The sequence below is a fragment of the Papio anubis genome, chromosome 3, assembly GCF_008728515.1.
Source record: "Papio anubis isolate 15944 chromosome 3, Panubis1.0, whole genome shotgun sequence".
NCBI lineage: Eukaryota > Metazoa > Chordata > Mammalia > Primates > Cercopithecidae > Papio > Papio anubis.
This window is the reverse complement of record NC_044978.1, coordinates 86,227,284-86,247,702: the sequence shown is the minus strand read 5'-3', so window position 1 is coordinate 86,247,702 and position 20,419 is coordinate 86,227,284. Positions and strand designations below refer to the sequence as shown.

Below are 20,419 nucleotides of genomic sequence, written 5' to 3'. Positions count from 1 at the left end.
ACCGAAGAGCATTCCAGTTCAGAGTACACTCACTAAAATTGTTTGGATGTGGAATGTTTGAAGGTTGCCTCATGTGATTCTAACATTAACAGCTGAAAAACCAAACCACATGCACATGTCAAAGTTTCTGTAAGTTAAAACAATAATGTTCACATAAACACTGGTTTTTCCTACCTGCCAAGTTTTTATGTTGTGTCTATATTACATAAATCTTCAAAATATTATTTCGAATATTAATTATTTTTAAAATACCAGAAGACAACCTGATATTAACTAAGAGTATTAAACTAGAAATCAAATTTCTTAAACAAAAACGGTTAAGAATTATAAATTGTGACATTAAAATAGCAGTAATAACTATGAGTGTCATATATCAAGGGCCTGTTCAAATCTGCATATTAATCCATTTAATCCTCAAAACAAATCTACGAACTTAAAATTTGTTTTGTTCACTGCTGCCAACCCAATGTCTAAAACAGTGCCTGGTACATATTAGGCAAACAGCCATTTATTGTTCATACTACAACAGATACCCTTCTTGTAAAGGCACAAGAACTTGCCCAGACCTCGAATTCTAACTGGAGCATTTCTGCTCCAATGTTAACACTCTTAGCCACTGTTACATTGCCTCTCTAAAGCTTTTAAATCATTTAACTGGTGTCACAGCAGCTGGGTATGACCTGTAAGAGAAAAAAAATCAGTGAGACCTTCCTTTAACGTGTTCTGTTCCACATGCACAAAAAGCTATGGATCTGGAACGACTCCACATTTTAGTGGCCTAAACTAATTCCAACAGAATAGACTTTTATTTGTACTGAATGTTATGCTCGTTGCGTAAACTACACTATAACATACAACTAGGCTTCTCCAATATGTTCCTGGCCTTTAAAGTGGTCACAGGAAGAGGATATTATTTCAAAATAATATATTTTACTTTAATTCTTAACTCCTAAAAAGCTTTTCTTCCTCTTTTCTTTCATTTCGCAAATACAAAGATTTAAATTTGTATTTCGCATAACCCAAAATAACGATGTAATGAAGGCCTAAAACAAAATTCAAGATTTCATATCAATATATATTAAGAGTGAAGATTTAAACCTTCCTCTTTCATGAAACACCAATCTTGCCAAATAAACTTCAGTCATAATTAAATAAATGCAAATGTAGTAGTATCAGGTCTATTTTAGTAAAGGCAAGTTCTTGCCATTCCTCTCAGAACTCTTCTTTAAAAAGTAATCTATTAAAACCAAAGTTTCTAACACTCACCGCCCCCCCACCATTTTTCTAGTAAGGCTGAATTTATTCCATGACATTTTTTTCAAGTTAGCTGTAAATACTCCACCCTCCTCGATTGTGCAACAATCAAACACACCACACAAACACAAGTCACAAAAAAGGGAAATACAACCTAAGAGTTTGAATTTAGATAAGTTTTGAGCAGAGGGTCTTAGAGCAGTGCACAACCCTATACAAAAGTTAACATTTAATAAAGCATATTATTTCACATTATTACGAAAAGGAGACGCCGGAAAAGAGCCTGAACCAGTTAAAGCAGCCGCCATCTTAAAATGCGGGATAGAAGTTAGAGCAAGAAAATGAGACTAAACCACCGGAGGTGGAGGTTCCGCTCACTCCCAGAGCTATGAAAAACCCTAGTTTTTTTCCAACTTAAATCGATAATATACTATCAAACCACTCAAGTAACGAAAGAATCTTCCCCAGCAGTGTTATTAAATAGAATGAGGCAAAAATAGGTACATCTAGCTTTCCCTTACTGCCATCGCACCCCTTATCCACCCCCACTCCCCAGCCAAAAGGAAAAGGGAGCTTCCAGAAGACCTTTTACATCAGTTCCCGGTGTCCCTCGGATAAATAGCTTCGGGTGAAAAGCCGCAACTACAAAATACAGGAAGTGGCAACACTGTGTCATTCCATCTCCTCCCAAACCCACTTATTCGGTGTAACCTGCCCAGAGTCGACGAAGAGTTTCTACTAGACTCACTCACTGTCCTTCAATACGCGAGACTTCTACCCGACCCTCAGTCAAGTTCGGGACTCCCCAGATTTTTTTTCTCTCCTCCGAGTTTTCTTTCTCCCCGCTAAAAGACCTAGATAACCTTGATCTCACAACTAAAGTAAGTTTTCAAGCACCAAGAATAGGAAGCGCCATGACATCTGCTGGAGCGTCTCTCCGCAATTCGGACCCCCAGAAGAACTCTTAAGCAGCAAAAAAATAAAATAATAAAGGCGCCTTAAGTCACTCTCCTCCACCCCTAATTTGCACCGATTCCACTGAAGCACACTCATAACATCTCACTTGCCACAAGTGTTCTCCGTTCCCTAACTTTAACCTTCATTTCTTCAAGAAGTACATCCCGCGTTCTCCATCCCCCCCCAATGGAAGAAGTGATCCAACTAATATTTTCAGAATTATTCTTCTTTTCCACCCCCACGCTTTCCTCTTGGCCCGAGCCTTCCTTTTCTACTACCACCCCAATTCCCTTATCCCCGCGGGTTACCTTATTAATCCGTTTCAGCGCCATAGTGTGTGCTTGTCGTCTGGCTCCTCACTCACTCGGTGTATGCTCAAAGGTCCGGCCAAAACTCTTGATTATCCCGGCGGCGGGGCAGGATTGTCTCGTCTCACAGCGGCTCTGCCAGACACAGGCGCCTTTTGCAAAAACGGAGCAGATCAGCACTCGCACAGGCCCCGGAGAGCCCCTGATGAATCCAGGTCCCTTAAGGCGGCCGCGATCCGGGGTGGGTGGGGTGGCGTGGCAAAGCCACCAACAGCCTCAGTACTGTGTTTTCGGCCCGAAGTGGGGGCGAGGGTGACGGGAAGAGCGGAGGTGGTGGCTACAAGTTTAACTTCCCGGCCTCTAGAAAGGAAGAGACCCGGGTGGGAGAGGAAGAGGCGTAGGAGAAAGGGGTGGGTGCGGGGCAGGGTCCGGAGCCCAGCAGAGGAGGAGCCGGGGCCTAGTCGGCGCTATACCGGCGTCACTAGGGCAAAGAAAGGCAAGGGGGGAGGGGGAAGCAGAAGACTCCGGACGGACGCCGGGCTGCTTTTGGTTTCTGCCCAAAGGTGCGGCCGGGTAGGGGAAGGAAATAAAGGAAGGGAGGCTTGATGTGTGTTGCTGTCCTCGCAGCGAGCTATTCTGTGTCGCCCCTGACGCCACCGTACACTCACTCCGCCTTCCAGCGCGCTCCCGCGCGCGCCCGCCCAGCCACCTCCACCACGCGCCCGTGCTGTCCCTGAGGCTCCGGCTTAGGCGCGAGGACGCGCCCATTCCCCCTCCTCCTCCTCCAGCAGGAGAGGCCGCGGCTTCTCCAGCCTTCCCACCCTACCCCACCGCACCCAATAGGCTGGCCGCTCAAGCCGCCCAGGGCCCGCATTACCCCTCTTACCCGGCCAGCCACTGGGCCGGCCTCCCTTCCCTGCCCTAGCCGTCCACACCCACGCGTACAGAGGGGCCGGGGCCTCCCTCAAGCTGCGGCCTCGGCCTCCTCCCCGCGCGGCAGCTGGTGCCTCCCCGGCCCTACGGGGCTCACGCGCACGACACAGCCACAAGATGTCCGCTCTGACGGAACTACTGCCAGCTGCCACGCTCCGCCCCTCCCCCTCCTCCTGCCTCTTCACCGCCGCGGATCAGTCCGCCAACGCTGCCGTCGCGAGCACAGGACCGATGTGAGGCCGAAGCCAGACGGCTTGCTTCCCACGTCCGGGGCCGAGTGAATACGTGCCAAGCCCTTTTCCTTCTCCTTCTCGGAACAGCACCTTCTTACTAAACAGATCGGAGATTGGACCAGAAGGGCGGGGGAGGGAGGCGGATCATGGGCTGGGGGAGGGTAGACGAGTGGCGGAAACCCTTAGGCTCAGAGAAGCATCGAGAACCGGAAGGAGACCATGGGAGGAAGGTAAAGGAAGCTGCCGCTGCGCGATCCAGCCCCACGCCCCTCCCCACAGCGTCCCCCAGTTTCCTCACTTGGTATTGAGGAGACGACTCTCGCGAGAACTTCGTGGCTGGCTAACCGAAGCAGTACCTCTGCAATGACTTAAGAGCAGTTTTGTGCGCTCTTCTTCACGGGGTTCCGCCCCCATAATGTACAAGATCTCGCGAGACGCAGTAAGGCACCGGCTCGAACTGGGGCGGGCCACTGCCAGGAAAGCACCGCCCCTGAATGCTTATACCGGTGGTTGGAAGAGGAAATGGAATTCCCCGGACTGGTAAGAGCGCGCGCAGACACAGCCCTCTCTCACGCGCCCAATCAGGAGTGTGTGGTGGGAGGTGCCAAGGATTAATTACCAGATACCTTTAGTCTAGGTTGGGCCGGGATTTTGAGGTTTCCGGTGGAACAGGTGAGCAGTATTTACTCGCCTGCCTTCTTGGGGTGGTTATTCTATGGGAGTAGGCGCCCCTCAAGATGGGAATAGTGGTTTTAAATAGACCCAGGATGGCCGCTCATCAGCGCTCCCACGTGCTGAGGTCTAGTGTCTCTCTGACACTGAAGGAGCAGTACAGAGAAGAGCAGGGATCGGGCTGACTCAGGCTCAATTGAGTGGATGAGGCTAGGGCAGAGAGTGTTAGGGGCAGCGTTTTCACTCGTCTCCGTAATCAGTCGCTGCCATCCGCCAACGTGTAGATATGGGAACAAGCTTAAATTCTCAACCTTTAGCTTCTGTTGCTGTGTTTCAGTTCTTGAGTCAGAAAGTGTTGAGACTAATTAAGAAATTAGGTAGAGTTTAGAGTCAGAAAAACAATACAATACTTCCTGAAATATCCAAGTTGGGAGGTGGGATTTACATTAATAGGACTGGCCTGTTTTAGTCAAGGGTTTAAAGTATAGAGAGGGCAGTTATGCTCTCTAGTGTATCCTTCAGGCAAAAGAAAGACCTTATTTTTATGAGGAATTTAAAGGTGGGTAAGCACTGACCAGCTTAAGGTTTTCTAACATTCCTTAGTGACCCCAGTTATCGAAGTGGAGATCTTCAATCACATGGAAAAATAAACTTGTTTTAAAAAATACACTTAATTTGAAAACTGTTGCAGAAAGTTTTACCTAATAAAAACAACACGTCAACAATGATGAATATAAGTGGTCTAATGTATACTGTTCAAGTGGCTATGTAGTGTCACTAGTGAAGCAGTGCTTCTCAAACTAACGTCCACAGGAACCACCTGGGGTTTTGTTGAAAATGCGGCTTTGATTTGGTAGGGCAGAGGTGGAGCCTGAGCGCCTACATTTCTAACTAGCGCCCAGGTGATACAGATTTTTCTAGTCTGAACCACCCCGTGAGTAGCAACGCCCTGAAGTGCTTACCTCATGGCCTAACTGCTCTTGAGGCTCACCTCTGGCCCCTCCCTCCTCCCTGAATAATCTATGTTTTCTCTCCTAGCTAGCCAAATATACTAAAAGCACAGGACTAGGCATGAAGGTGGAGGGAGGAACCCAGATTTGTTATTGCTTCCCATTTGTTTGATACTGGCCTGGTTATTTTCTGACCCCGTTTCTTCACCGCCAAAGTAAGTAATAATAACTATCCTTTCTCATAGGGTGATTGTGGGGTTTAAGTATCATAATATATGTGAAAGGATACTGTAGCCTCTACAGTGTTGTATAAATGTCAGTTATTAAAGTAACCAGACAGACATTAACTGGCCATAGTGTGAAACAAATGTATAGTAGTAATAATGGCCACGCCTAGTAATCCCAGCACTTTGGGAAGGCTGAGACGGGTGGATCATATGAGGTCAGGAGTTCGAGACCAGCCTGGCCAACATGATGAAACCCCATCTCTACTAAAAATATAAAAATTAGCTGGGTGTGGTGGCAGGCGCCTGTAATCCCAGTTGCTCGGGAGGCTGAGGCGGGAGAATCACTTGAGCCTGGAAGGCAGAGGTTGCGGTGGGCCGAGATCACACCACTGCACTCCAGTCTGGGCGAGCAGTATTAATGTACTGAACTCAGCTGGGGGTGGTCAGGGAAAGTTTCTCTGAGGAAGAGAGTTGTATTAAATGAAAAAAAGGGAGCAAGGCAAAGTTGGAAAAAAAATTGTGAGGGAGGCTCCTAGGCAGGGGAAACAGCATGCAAAGTCTCAGAGTTGACTTGGTAAGTTTTTGAAACTAGAAAAACTTTGGCTGCAGTATTGGGAGGTTGAGATGGCGGGGGGAGCGGCAAGGAGAGAATGAGAAGACAGAAAAGATGAGGGTACAAGACAGATTTGAAAGACTTGACTGGAGATCTTGAGGGCCTTTTATTCCGAAGGGGATGGGATGGGATAGAGGAATTGAATTTTTAACAAAAATGGCTTGATCAGATTTTGATGGCAAAAAAATAACTGTGATAGCAGTGTTGAAGCATGTGCCCAAAGTATGTATTGGGATGAAGACTAGAGGCAAGAAAAACAGGATGTCAATGAAATAATCCAGAAGAAATGTGAGAAAGATCTGAAATAGTTGCACTAAGAAGAGATAGTACAGGAAATAAATTTAGTTTATTTACTGGGTCGAGCTTGCCTAAAAAATATTTCGGGAGGGATTCTCAGTACAGGAAGTAAATTTAGTTTATTTACTGGGTCAAGCTTGCCTAAAAAATATTTTGGGGGGATTCTCCCTCCAGTTACTTTTATTAGAATGTTACAATAAAATCAAACCAGGCACAGTGGCTTATGTCTGTAATTCCAGCACTTTGGGAGGCCAAAGCAGGAGGATCGCTTGAGTCCAAGAGTTTGAGATCAGCCTGGCCTGTGCAACATGATGAAACTGTGTCTCTACAAAAAAATTAGGCATAGTGGCATGTGCCTGTGTTCCCAGCTACTCTGGAAGCTGAGGTGGGAGGATCCCTTGAGCCCAGAAGATCAAGGCTGCAGTGAGCCATGATCGCACCATTGCACTCTAGCCTCGGTGAAAGTGAGACCCTGTCTCAAAAAAAAAAAAAAAAGTTTATAGAAAAAAAACAAAATATGATATTCTAATAAAATAACTTGAAACATAATAGTATGAACTTCCTATGTGTTTAGCTCTTAAAGAACTATGAAACTAAAGTTTACAGTGGAAACACGTGCTACATTTTTTTTTTTTTTTTTTTTGCAAATCAAATCTCCTCTTGAAGCTCAAATGTAGGACTAACTGCCACATTTCATTTCTTTTGAATTTGGCCATGTCTGTACTAACTGCTGTGATCTGTGTCTCCGTTCTCTTACCACTTTACTAGAACCTTTGGGAGACTTTTGTTCATTCATTGACTGATATCATTTGGTTTTCATGTGGCCAGAAAAAAGAATTTATTATCTATTTCTGTTCCATCTGCCTAAGACAAAATACTGTTATGTGTTGCCAACAAGATCATAAACCTAAATAAAACACAGGCTCTAAAATCACATGGCAGTACTTAGTATAAGTGGGAATGAAGGTGACTGGGACTGTGCTTACAGTAATTATAGATTACTAAAATCACAAAATGGAAAAAAGTTCATGTAGAGAATTCAAAAAATTTAGTTTGATGTAGATAGAGATTATAAAAATCCTTTTGTCACATACCTAAAGTGGAATTTGTTAAGTTTGACCTTGTGACTTTCAAGTCAATAAATGCTAGGCAGGTAGAACAGATAAATTAATAAATCTGATTCTGACATGGAAGTAAAAGGGCTTTAAAGAGGTTAGAAGCATTTTAAGGTTCATTCCCATTCTGGAACTCAGGACATAATTTCTTATAGAAAAGTAGTTGTGCCTGCAGGTCAATCTACAAAAGGCTTTAAACCCCACCCTCCCTTTATATATTACACTTATGAGAAAATGCTCCATAGAATTCCAGATTGATACAGGAGGACCGACCTACCCCTCTGCCCATCAGAATTCCTGTGGCTCAGGGCAAGTACTGAAGCCAAATAGGTAGAATTGACTGAGGGTAAAATCACGTTTTGAGTGGTTGGATGAAAGCTTTGGAAAGTTGGAGAATGGTGGTTAAGGAATCTGTACATTCAGCCTTCTTGAGTGTCACTGTATGTTTTGGGTTAGTGCTGGGATACCTTTCTTTTTTAGTGCCAAATCCATTAATTTACATTCCTTTCCACTGCCATTATCAATTGCTTCCTAACGGAAACCAGTAAACTCTTTCCCCTCCTTTTCTATGGAGAAGAGCAGTTTCACAAGATTCAACTTTTCTTATACTTTTGTTCCTAAAATAAATATGTACCCTGTTAAGTTTCCATAAGGATTTTTATTTCTGCAAGTATGACTTTAGTGTTTATATATGATTATAAGCAAGCAGCTAGCAGGGAAACCATGGGTAAAGGGTTAAAAAGCTCATTTGATCCTGGTTTCCCTCCCACCACCACTTCAGCCCCCAGCCCCTACCTAACAAATTAGACCCAATAGAAAAGGTCACAAGATTGAGGGCCCGGTGTGGTGGTGCATAGCTGTAATCCCAGCACTTTCGGAGGCCAAGGCAGGGTGGATTGCTTAAACCCAGGAGTTAGAGACCATCTTGGGCAACATGGCAAAACCCATCTGTACAGAAAATAAAAAATCAGCATGGCGTGGTGTGCACCAGTAGTCCCAGATACTAGGGAGGCTGAGGTGGGAGGATTACTTGAGCCCAGGAGGTCAAGGCTGCAGTGACCTGTGATCAGGCCACCGCACTTGAGCCTGGATGACAGAGTGAGACCCTGTCTGAAACAAAACAAAACAAAAAAACCGAAGATTCAACTATTTTTTTTTTGTCTTGTCTCTTGTTTGTTTTGAAACAGGGTCTCTCCATTACCCAAGTTGGAGTGCAGTAGCACCATCCTGGCTCACTGAAGCCTCTGCCTCCAGGGCTCAAGCAGTCCTCCCACCTCAGCTTCCCAAGTAGCTGAGACTATAGGCATATGCCACTAGGCCTGGCTAATTTTTGAACTTGCCTACTCAGATTCTTTCTCCTTTTCCATCCATCTCCAATCCCACTCTCTCAGGATACCCTGATGGCTCTGTGGGTATCCTTAGTGTTCACTTATCACAGTCTGCAGAATCAGCATTCTAACAAATATAAAATATCTTAAATTACAATGAGGAAACTTCATTATGAGTAATAGTAACATGTAAAACAAATACAATCAGCCCTCCAGATCTGTGAGTTCCACATCCATGGATTCAACCAACCGCGGATCCAAAATACACATTTTTAATTGCATATTTTCTGAACATACATACTTTTTTCTTGTTACTGTTGCCTAAACAATACAGTATATTTACAGAGTGTTTACATTGTAGTAAGTATTATAAGCAATCTAAGGAGGATGTGTATAAGTTATATGCAAATATTATGGCATTTTATATCATGGATTTAAGCATCCTTGGATTTTGGTATCTGGGAGTGGTTCTGGAAACAATCCCTCATGGATACTGGAGGATGACTATAATATGAAGTATATTAGGGATAAACATATAAAGACAGGCACTCAGAGGAAGAGAATCTGGCTTACCAGCAGACATGTAATAAAAACATGAGAATTTTAGTTGCCTGACATCTCAATGTAAGCCAGATATGTGCTTGTTAGCTGCCCAAAGAACCTATTTCAGTTTAACCCTGAAAGAAAGGAACTATGTTGTCTAGCCATAAAGCAGTTACCTTTTCCTCATTCTACCAGTCAGACCACAGCTACATTGTTATATTTTTAACAGCTTTATTGAAATATAATTGACATACAATAAATTATACATACCTAAATAAACAGTTTGATAAGCTGACATACATATATACCCATGAAGCTCACCAAAATCAAGATAATGAACTTCACCACAAGTTTCATTACGCTCTTTTATAAATCCTTTCTCTTGTTCTTCCCCCACCCCTCTGTCTTCTTATCCACAGGACACCTCTGATCTGTTTTCTGTCATGGTAGATTAGTTTGCATTTTCTAGAACTTTATTGAAGTTGAATCACAATACACCTTCTTGTCTGCCTTTTTTCACTTAGCATAATTATTTTGAGACCTATATTGTTGTCTCTCAGTAGCTCATTCTCTTATTGCTAAATAATGTTCCATTGTATGTATTTGCCACAATTTATCCATTCACCAGTCAGTGGACATTTGGTTTGTTTCCAGTTTTTTTTTTTTTTTTGAGACTGAATCTTACTGTCACCCAGGCTGGAGTGCAGTGGCGCAATCTTGGCTTACTGTAACCTCCGCTTCCCGGGTTCAAGTGATTCTCCTGTCTCAGCCTCCCGAGTAGCTGGGACTATAGGCGCCCGCCACCATGTCAGCTAATTTTTTTATTTTTTAGTAGAGATGGGGTTTCACCATGTTGGCCAGGCTGGTCTCGAACTCCTGACCTCAGGTTATCCGCTCAGCTCGGCCTCTTCAAGTGCTGGGATTACAGGAGTGAGGCACTCCACCCAGCCTGTTCCAATTTTTGTCTTATTACACATAGGGCTACTACGAACATTCTGTATAAGTGTTTATATGGGCATATGTTTTAATTTCTCTTGAGTAAGTAGCTTAGGAGTGGAATAGCTAGATCATATGGTAGATATGTGTTTAACTTTTTAAGAAACTGCCAAACTGCTTTCCCAAGTGTTTTTTTACCACTTTATGGTCCCACAAGCTATATATGAGTGTTCCAATTTCTCCTGACTGGTTAGGATTAGTCTTTTCAATTTTGGCCATTGTAATAGGTGTGTAGTGGTATTTCATTGTCATTTTAATTTGCATTTTCCTAGTGACTAATGATATTGGCATCTTTTCATGTGCTGCTTTGTTTCTTTGTCATCCACATATCTTCTTTGCTGAAATGTCTGTCTGGTTTTTTTCCCCATTGTTTATTGTATTCCTTTTGCCAGTATTTATTTACAGGTGACACATATGGGAGTGGCCTTAAATTTTTTTTAACTAATAAAGTCATAACAAGGTAACATATACCTGGAGGAATATGAAAAAGCATGACAAACTTTACTTTGCGAGATAGCAAAATTTAAGGTTTCACTATATAAATCTGAGTATTAGGTCAATTTTTTGTGTGTGAGTTTTTGAGTGAAACCTGCTAGACAGCTTCTAAAAGAACAGTCACACTATATCTATTTTTTAAATTATTAGCTAGCAGAACCACCTCAACCCATATTGACTAGTCCCTAAGTGACCTTCACAATTAAGAGTATAGGCAGTAGTGTGATAGAGCTGGCTTGGAACAGCTTACAAGGGTCAATTTTAAAATTTTAGGAATTTTGCAGGCTTATTGTTAAACACAACCATTATTAAAAATTAATTATAGAAACTGACAATTATATTAAAATCTATTAAATAAAGCTCAATAATACTCAAAACTCACTTCCTAGTTATTCTACTACAGACATACCTCATTTTATTGAACTTCATGGATATGGTGTATTTTACAAATTGCAAGTTTGTGGCAGCCCATATTGAGCAAATTTGTGGTGCCATTTTTCCAACAGCATGTGCTCACTTTGTTAGTATGTTTTAGCAATAAAGTATTTTTTAGTTAAAGTATGTACAGGCCAGGTGCAATGGCTCGTGCCTGTAATCCCAGCATTTTGGGAGGCTGAGGTGGGAGGATCGCTTGGGTCCAGGAGTTTGAGACAGGCTTAGGCAACACAGTGATCCTGTCTCTACAAAGAATTTTTCGGGCCGGGCGCGGTGGCTCAAGCCTGTAATCCCAGCACTTTGGGAGGCCTACGCGGGTGGATCACGAGGTCAGGAGATCGAGACCATCCTGGCTAACACAGTGAAACCCCGTCTCTACTAAAAAATACAAAAAACTAGCCGGGCGAGGTGGCGGGCGCCTGTAGTCCCAGCTACTCAGGAGGCTGAGGCAGGAGAATGGTCTAAACCCGGGAGGCGGAGCTTGCAGTGAGCTGAGATCCGGCCACTGCACCCCAGCCTGGGAGACAGAGCAAGACTCTGTCTCAAAAAAAAAAAAAAAGAATTTTTCGGCAGGGCGCAGTGGCTCACACCTGTAATGCCAGCACTTTGGGAGGCTGAGGCAGGCAGATCACAAGGTCAGGAGATCGAGACCATCCTGGCTAATACGGTGAAACCCCATCTCTACTAAAAATACAAAAAAATTAGCCAGGCGTGGTGGCGGGCGCCTGTAGTCCCAGGTACTCGGGTGGCTAAGGCAGGAGAATGGCATGAACCTGGGAGGTGGAGCAGTGATCTTGCAGTGAGCCGAGATCGTACCACTGCTCTCCAGCCTGGGTGACAGAGTGAGGCTCCATCTCAAAAAAAAAAAAATATTTTTTCTAAAATTTTCTATAATAGCTGTAGTCCTAGATATTTGGGAGGCTGAGGTGGGAGGATTGCTGGAACCTGGGAGGTTGAGGCTGCTGTGAGCCATGATCTTGCCACTGCACTCCAACCTGGTGACAGAGCAATAGTCCATCTCAAAAAAAATGTTTGTACAGTTGTGTTAGACATAATGCTATTGCACATTTAATATAGCATAAATGTAATTTTCATATGCACTAGGAAATGGAAAAATTCACAAGAACTAAATCCACAGTATCTCTGAGGTATGCTATACCTTTGACTATGTTCCGTGTTTTTGTGGTTATGTCTATTGTATCTGCATGGTGGAAGTATTACAGTTTGATAGTGTGCACCTCTTCCCAGCTCTGTGTTCAGTGATGTTCTTTGGCAACATGACACAGTACCACATAGGAGTACTTACCCTAGGGAAATTTGCAAACACCACAGATCAGATCTCTGCCTGCTGCTCCCTTATTCAGGCTAGTTGTTAAACATTTTTTTACCAGCACACTTGTGATGACATGACCCTTCAAGTTGACTGACTTCTGTCAGCAGTAATGAATAATCGAGGCATCAGTTAGATGGAGAGTTTACCTTTGTGAGACACTTAACTCTCAAAAAGAAATATTTTTGTTACAGAATAAAGCTTGTAACACCTAGTTTTCTTGGTGTTCAATGTTTTCCTTACTTCCAAATTCTCTAAGGTAGAGAAAGGCAAAGTTTGACTACTGGATAAGGGGGGATACTAATACAGTAGTTCTGTGGTCTCAAGTAAAAGCATAAAATGTTACATTTGAAGTAGAACTAGAAAGGATGCTAAACAAAACTGTGCTGGGCAAAAAAAAAAAAAAAAAGGAAAGGCAAATAGCTCTATCTAACCAAAATTCTATTCACGTGAGGGAGCAAAAGACGATACAAGAGGAGAGTTTTTTTCTGACGCCCAAATCAGCTTTTTAATGGATGAAGCTCTTTTTGTCCAGAGTTACTGAAGCTTCTGGATGTTGTTAGGAATTTAAGTTCCCAGACAGATTCAGTAAAATACTGTAGCAGTCCAGAGAAAGCCAAATAAACTTGCGGGGAGAGGGAGGGAAGGGAAATTCTTAGTATAAAAGATAAATCTACGCTAAGGTTGAATAGCTGTTATAATTACATTTTTTAAAAACTGGGAGAAACTAAGGATTTTATATGGAATATAAACTGTCTTATACTTTAGGGTCTAAATGAAAGGCATATACATTTAAAATGTAAAAGAAAGAAATGTATCATATCACTTTCTTCTTTCTTTTTTGAGACAGGGTCTCACTCTGTCACCTAGGCTGGAGTGCAGTGGCGCCATCATGGCTCACTGCAGCCTCAACCTCCCAGGCTCAAGTGATCCTCCCACCTCAGCCACCCCCACCAAGGAGCTGGGACTACAGGCACTTGCCACCACATCCAGCTAATTTTTTTTTTTTATCTTTTGTAGAAACAGGGTTTCACCATATTGCCCAGGCTTGTCTTGAACTCCTGGGATCAAGCAATCTGCCCGCCTCGGCTTCCCAAAGTGCCACGATTACAGTGTGAGTTACCGCACCTGGCCTCATATGATTTTGAATAAGGCATTTGCTTTATGCTTTACAAGGTGCTAGTAGTAAAAACTGTTTAGAGTGATGCACATAAAGAAGAGTTCAGACATAAATGTAAGACCTGAAGCTATAAAACTACTAGAAGAAAACAGGAAAACCACTTCAGGACATTGGGTCTAGGCAAAGATTTTACGGCTAAGACCTCAAAAGCACAAAAAGCAAAGACAAAAATAGCCAAATTGGATTATATTAAACTAAAAAGCTTAGCAAAGAAAACAGCAGAGTAAAGAGATAACCTGTTGTATGGAAGAAAATATTTACAAACTATTAATCCAACAAGGGACTAATGTCAAGAATATACAAGGAACTTAACAGTAAAAAAAAAAACGCATTAAAAGTGGGCAAGGGATATGAATAAACATTTCTCAGAAGAAGACATAAATGCCCAATAAGTATATTAAAAATGCTTAATATCACTAATCATCAGAAAGATGTAAATGAAAACCATAATAAGGTATCACCTATGACAGAGTGGTTATTACTAAAAAGACAGAAAATAACAGATGCTGGTAAGGATGCAGAAGAAAATTCTTTTACACTGTCAGTGGGAATGTAAATTAGTACAGCCTCTATGGAAACATAGTATTTCCCAAAAAACTGAAAGAACTGCCATATGATCTGTCAATCCCACTATTGTGTATTTATTCAAAGGAAAATAAATCAGTTCAATGTAGCACTATTCACAGTAGCAAAGAACAGAATCAACCTAAGTGCCCATCAACAGATGAATGGATAAAGAAAATGTGTTACCTATATTATACATGATGAATACTATTTGGCCATAAAAAAGAAGGAAATCATTTCCTCTGCAGAAACATGGAAGGTACTGGAGGTTATTGTGTTAAGTGAAATAAGCCAGGCACACAATGACAAATATCACATGTTCTCTCACTCATGTGGAAGCTAAACATGTTGATCTCATGGAGGCAGAGAGTAGAATGATGGTTGCCAGAAGCTGGGAAAGGTGTCTGGGTGGGGGGGGGATGAAGAGAGGTTGGTGAATAGGTACAAACATACAGTGAGCTATGGAACAAAGGAATGTTTAACAGCAGAGTAGGGTAACTATAGTTAGTAACAGTGAATGCTTTTTATATTTTAAAATAGCTAGGAGAGAAGACTTGAAATGTTCCCAGCCCTTAGAAATGAGAAATATTCGAGGTGATGTATACAGTCAAGGTAACAAAATAGCTCATATACCTCATAAATATGTAAACTATTGTATATCATTTTGTTTTTAAAAAGTATAGCAGTTTGGTACAAAAATTAGCCAGGCATGGTGGCAGGCACCTGTAGTCCCAGCTACTTGGGAGGCTGAGGCAGGAGAATTGCTTGAACCCAAGAGGCAGAGGTTGCTGCAGTGAGCTGAGATCGTGCCACTGCACTCCAGTCTGGGTGACAGAACAAGACTCTTAAAAAAAAAAAAAAAAAAAAGTATAGCAATTTGGTATTAAACTGGAAGGACCAAAGGAACTAACAAATAATCTTTAAACCAGTCAATGCCCTATGTAATTTGTTTACCAATAAATTGGACAGAACAGAGGGAACTTTAGTGGATATAGGTGGTTTACTTTTAAATGAGGGAATACAGATTCCCCAGGAGATAACCTCTTTCTCTAAGAACATAAAGTTTTATGGAGGAGAGAGAATATTCTCATATGAAAAATACCTAAGAATATATGAAACTAATGTATGTAATAGGAAGCTATTACATATATTAAGAATAACTTCGTTGTTCAGTTTTTAGTTACTGCTGAACATCTTGACAATTTAAATAAATCACTATTTTTTCCCTAACCTTGTCCAGATTTCCAAAACTCAGTTACTCTCCTAACCAGTCTACTTAAGTGAATATACTTTTCCAGTCACCAAGACTGAGATTCAGTATATTGGAGTCATCTTTATCTTTCATCCTTCCCTTTCCTTATAAGTGTCCCTTTCTACTTATTTAGGCCTTCAATGCATATTACACCTTAAATTGTATAAGTTTATACATTTTAAAAGATTTTCATCATTATATAATCACTCTGAGTTAAGCAGAAGTGATTGACATTTCATCACTCAAGTATTGAGGGCCTACAAGGTCACTACAAGGTGAGTGACATATAAATAAGGATGCAGAATCAGACAGGTTAAATGACTTGCCCAAGGTAACAGGATCAGTCATTATTACCAGTCCTATGATTCTAATGTAAACATTCTTTTCATTATACTATGATGCCTCTCAACTCATATTTGGTCCATTACTATAAATTCATAGTGGGCGCCGGGCGCGGTGGCTCAAGCCTGTAATCCCAGCACTTTGGGAGGCCGAGACGGGCGGATCACGAGGTCAGGAGATCGAGACCATCCTGGCCGACACGGTGAAACCCCGTCTCTACTAAAAAAAAAAAAAAAAAATACAGAAAACTAGCCGGGCGAGGTGGCGGGCGCCTGTAGTCCCAGCTACTCGGGAGACTGAGGCAGGAGAATGGCGTGAACCCGGGAGGCGGAGCCTGCAGTGAGCTGAGATCTGGCCACTGCATTCCAGCCTGGGCGGCAGAGCGAGACTCCGTCTCAAAAAAAAAAAAAAAAAAAAAAAAAAATTCATAGTGGGCTTCTCTGCCTCTGCTTTTCCTTCTCCAGACTATCTTGCAGATCACCATTAAATTAAACACAGCTTTCATTATAATATAGCACAATAAGAACTTTTCAATCATGTCTTGTTGTATAGAGGAGAAAAACTTTATCTCTGCTTTTATACAGGGTATCGCTTACTGAACTGTGATCATATTCTTTGGAACATACCTTTACTTTTCTAAGAGTATGCCTTTGCTTTTAGCAGTGTTAACCTTCTTTGAGCTGCTTTGAGGGACTCAAACCTACTTTGAGTCCCTAAGTAACAGTTATTGCCATAGACCTAGATATTTATGTACCAAGCATTATCTATAGACTACATATATGCACAACAGCTACCTTGTGTATTTTGACTGAGGGAGTAAAGTTTTTGATATTAAAAAAAAAAAGAGTCCTCTTTGCTGGGTGAGGTGCCTCATGTCTGTAATCGCAGTGCTTTGGGATGCCAAAGCAGGAGAATCACTTGAGACCAGGAGTTTGAGACCAGCCTAGGCAACATAGTGAGACCCTGTTTCTACCAGAAAAAAACAAAACAAAACAAAAAAATGCCGGGCATGGTGGTACAAGCCTGTAATCTCAGCTACTCAAGGAGGCTGAGGTGGGAGAATCAATTGAGGCCAGGATTTCAAAGCTGCAGTGAGCTATGATGAGGCCAGTGCACTCCAGCCTGAGCAACAGAAAGTGTCTTAAAAAAAAAAATACAAAAAACCCCTCAAGTTTCGCTTCTGATAATTAAGAACTCAGTGGTTTTGATCATACTTCTGCTGTGAACAACTAGAAAAGCTAGACCAAAACCAAACACCCACCCCTATTTAAAGGCACTTGTTAGTGACAAGTTATATTTTCCACTATCACAACAAAGAAAAAGGCAAAACATGTGGCAGGCATCTTTAGATTTGGAGACAACAAAACACAGTACAATTGGGTAAGCTGTTCTCAGAGGCTTAACTGTAACTATAAGACTACCAGTTTTGGCCAGGCATGGTGGCTTACACCTGTAATCCCAGCACTTTGGGAGGTCGAGGTGGGTGAATCACCTGAAGTCAGGAGTTCAAGGCCAGCCTGCCCAACGTGGTGAAATTCCATCTCTACTAAAAATAAAAAAAATAGCTGGAAGTGGTGGTGCATGCTTGTAATCCCAGCTACTCAGGAGGCTGAGGCAGGAGAAGCGCTTGAACCTGGGAGGCAGAGGTTGCAGTGAGCTGATATCTTGCCACTGCATTCCAGTGTGGGCAACAGAGTGAGACTCCGTCTCAAAAAAAATTACCAGTTTTGCGTGGGGTAGGGCTCAGACTTAGGCTTTATGGTCCTGTAGACTCAATGGTATTGGAAGTTAATGTAGGAGAGATGTTATATGAAGCCTCTGGCAAGTTTCAGTACAAGAATTATAACATAGACCTTAATTTAAGGTTTAGGAGTAAGACTGTATCTTCCTTAGCCATGGTTTTGATTCATTTTGTTTTTTCTTTGAAAAGCACCCCTTGATTTGCTACTGGTACCTGGAAGAGATGTAACACCCGACCATGGGTTATCAAGTGACTGTGTGAATCAAACTGCCCATCATGACTTGTTGTTATTTGACTCAACCAAACTGTACAACTGGATGAGCACAGGAGCAGTGCACTACATATGGGACTGGAACCATGAATGAGCAGGTGACTCAGACTCCTATAGTACCTGCCTCTAATCCTTCAGCACTTCTCCCTCAACCCACATAAACTGTCATCATAAGGAGTTCCCTCTGATCAGTTAACGAAGAGAAAAAAGTATGGATATTGTGGATATCCAAACATCTCTCTGGCCATTGGACCCCTAGAAACCTGTGACAAGTCCTGGAAGTTTTTCAAGGTTCATCTTGCACCTTCTAGCATGCGTATGTCTTACCAAAGCATGTAGAATGCTGCCTACTTCTGCTCATCAGTTTTATTTAATATAATTTCATGACTCTAATAAATCAGTGTGATGTTCTATGGAATAGCAAGACCATCAAGGTCCCTTCATACAATATAGAGAACAGGAGAGTTGATGTAGCCTGAGACAAGACAGTAAGGACTTACTGTTGTTCCTCCTATTTAAATTTAGTCTGTTTCTGATTCTCCTTATAATTAGAATTGGGGTGGGGGGACATTTCCAGATCAATATCAGTATCATGTCAAGATGTATATTAATTTCTTCCAAAGAAGATACCACACCTAGAACAGCAACCATAATTGGCATCCCTACCTAATTAAAGTTTGCAGTCCACTGTCATTCTTCACTAGCCATCTGGTTTTTATACTTTCATTCTCTATGATGCATCTGGTGGCCACAGGAAATTTAAATGGGAATGTGGTATGAATCACCATAGCAGCATGGTGGCACTAATCTCTACAATTTCTTTTGGTTTTTCTATTTTGCTTTTTATGTTTTGTAGAAATGGAGTCTTGCCATGTTATATAGGCTGGTCTCAAACTCCTGGGGTCAAGTAATCCTCCTGCCTTGGCCTCCCTAAGTACTGGCGTTACAGGCATGAGCCACTGTGCTTGGCCAATCTCTGCCATTTCTTCAGGGTATATCCCTGCTTTTCCTTCACTATCTTAATGAGGAGTGGTAGAAGGCAGACCTAAGCTGCTGTGTAGCGCTTTCCACCATAATAGCAATCCCTCCATGGATCAGGAAACCAAAATAAAGATTGTTATTAAAAGATATATATCACTACTACACATCTAGGACTTGAGAAGTAACCACAGTATGGGTCCTTCTGGATCCACTGTCAGCCACAGCCAGGCCAAGATTCCATCACTTGACTTCCGTAGGTCCCCTATTCTGACTAGTCGTCCAAGGTAGAGTTTTGGGTTTCTAGTATTAGTACAAGTTAAGAGACAGTGCCTTAAGAATTTCAGCCAGCCTGGCCAAGATGCCGAAACCCCATCTCTACCAAAAATACAGAAAACTAACTGGGAGAGGTGGTGCACGCCTGTAGTCCCAGCTATTTGGGAGGCAGAGGTTGCAGTGAGCTGAGATTATGCCACTGCAGTCCAGCCTGGGTGACAACAGAGCAAGACCTTGTCTCAAAAAAAAAAAAAAAAAAAAAAAAAAAAGATTTTTGGATATTTACCTTTCTCTAGTGAATGGTCACTGGTCCCTATGGAAAAGGCTTAGAGCAATGATTCTCCCAATATGTCTGCTCACTGGAAGTATCTGGGGAACTTGAAAAAACACTGCCTGGGTCTTCCCCAAGATTATTATTTAATTAGTCTGGGTTGTGGCCTGGGCTTTAGAATCCTAAGGTGTTCTAATGTGCAGACAAGTTTGGGAACCCCACTGGATTAGGGAACAATTCATGGTATACAGCTGTGATTGCATTGCCCCTTTCGTCAAAGGATCCAGTCTCTTTCCATCAGTGAAGGAGTACCAAGTCTGGGAGCTAGATGAGATGCTTCAAATTTTACTACAAAAACACAAGAATTTTTCCACCTATATATGTCAAGCAGCACCTTGGTAGGTTACTAATGTATTTTATTTCCAGGGACCTCATGATCAGTTAGCCATTATCACTTTTCCCTGTGGGTCAAAATACTCTGGTTAACGTTCTCTCCTCTGACTTATTTTGGTAATTGTGCCTACTTTGTCTCAGAGAGATATATATGTGTGTGTGTGTATATATATGTGTGTGTGTGACTGTGTGTGTGCTGTGTGTGCCCTGTGCTGTGTGTGCTGTGGCATGATCTCAGCTCACTGCAACCTCCACCTCCCAGGCTCAAGCCATTCTCTTGCCTCAGCCTCCTGAGTAGCTGAGACCACAGGCATGCATTACCACACCCAGCTAATTTTTGTATTTTTACTAGAGATGAAGTTTCACCATGTTGGTCAGGCTGGTCTCGAACTCCTGGCCTCAAGTGATCTGCCTGTGTCGGCCTCCCAAAGTGCTGGGATTACAGACGTCAGCCACTGTGTCCAG

General features: G+C 42.3%; 1 protein-coding gene and 1 long non-coding RNA gene across 17 annotated transcripts in view; one reads left to right on the top strand and one right to left on the bottom strand.

Annotated features, from left to right (window-relative positions):
• Positions 1–20,419, bottom strand: part of UBE2D3 (ubiquitin conjugating enzyme E2 D3) — a 71,413-nt gene that overhangs the window by 28,041 nt on the left and 22,953 nt on the right. For 2 of the 15 annotated variants that reach the window (XM_009207276.4, XM_003899032.5), the window contains exons 1-2: positions 3,550–3,659; positions 2,520–2,671 (exon numbers count right to left, since the gene is read on the bottom strand). The exons of 2 other annotated variants lie outside the window; for them this stretch is intronic. In XM_009207276.4, coding sequence (XP_009205540.1) covers positions 2,520–2,543 — 24 coding nt within the window. In that variant the 5' untranslated portion in view covers positions 2,544–2,671; positions 3,550–3,659. Of the gene's footprint in view, positions 1–2,519; positions 2,880–3,405; positions 4,215–20,419 lie in introns of those variants that run through there. 11 more of the 15 variants (XM_009207272.4, XM_003899026.4, XM_003899027.5 and 8 more) reach the window with 10 other exon arrangements.
• Positions 4,243–18,728, top strand: LOC108586032. 2 transcript variants are annotated; one of them, XR_004182744.1, is made up of 3 exons: positions 4,243–4,357; positions 5,396–5,522; positions 17,955–18,728. It is a non-coding gene; the product is annotated as an uncharacterized LOC108586032 (long non-coding RNA). The 2 variants fall into 2 exon arrangements; XR_004182745.1 differs by lacking the exon at positions 4,243–4,357 and adding an exon at positions 4,364–5,259.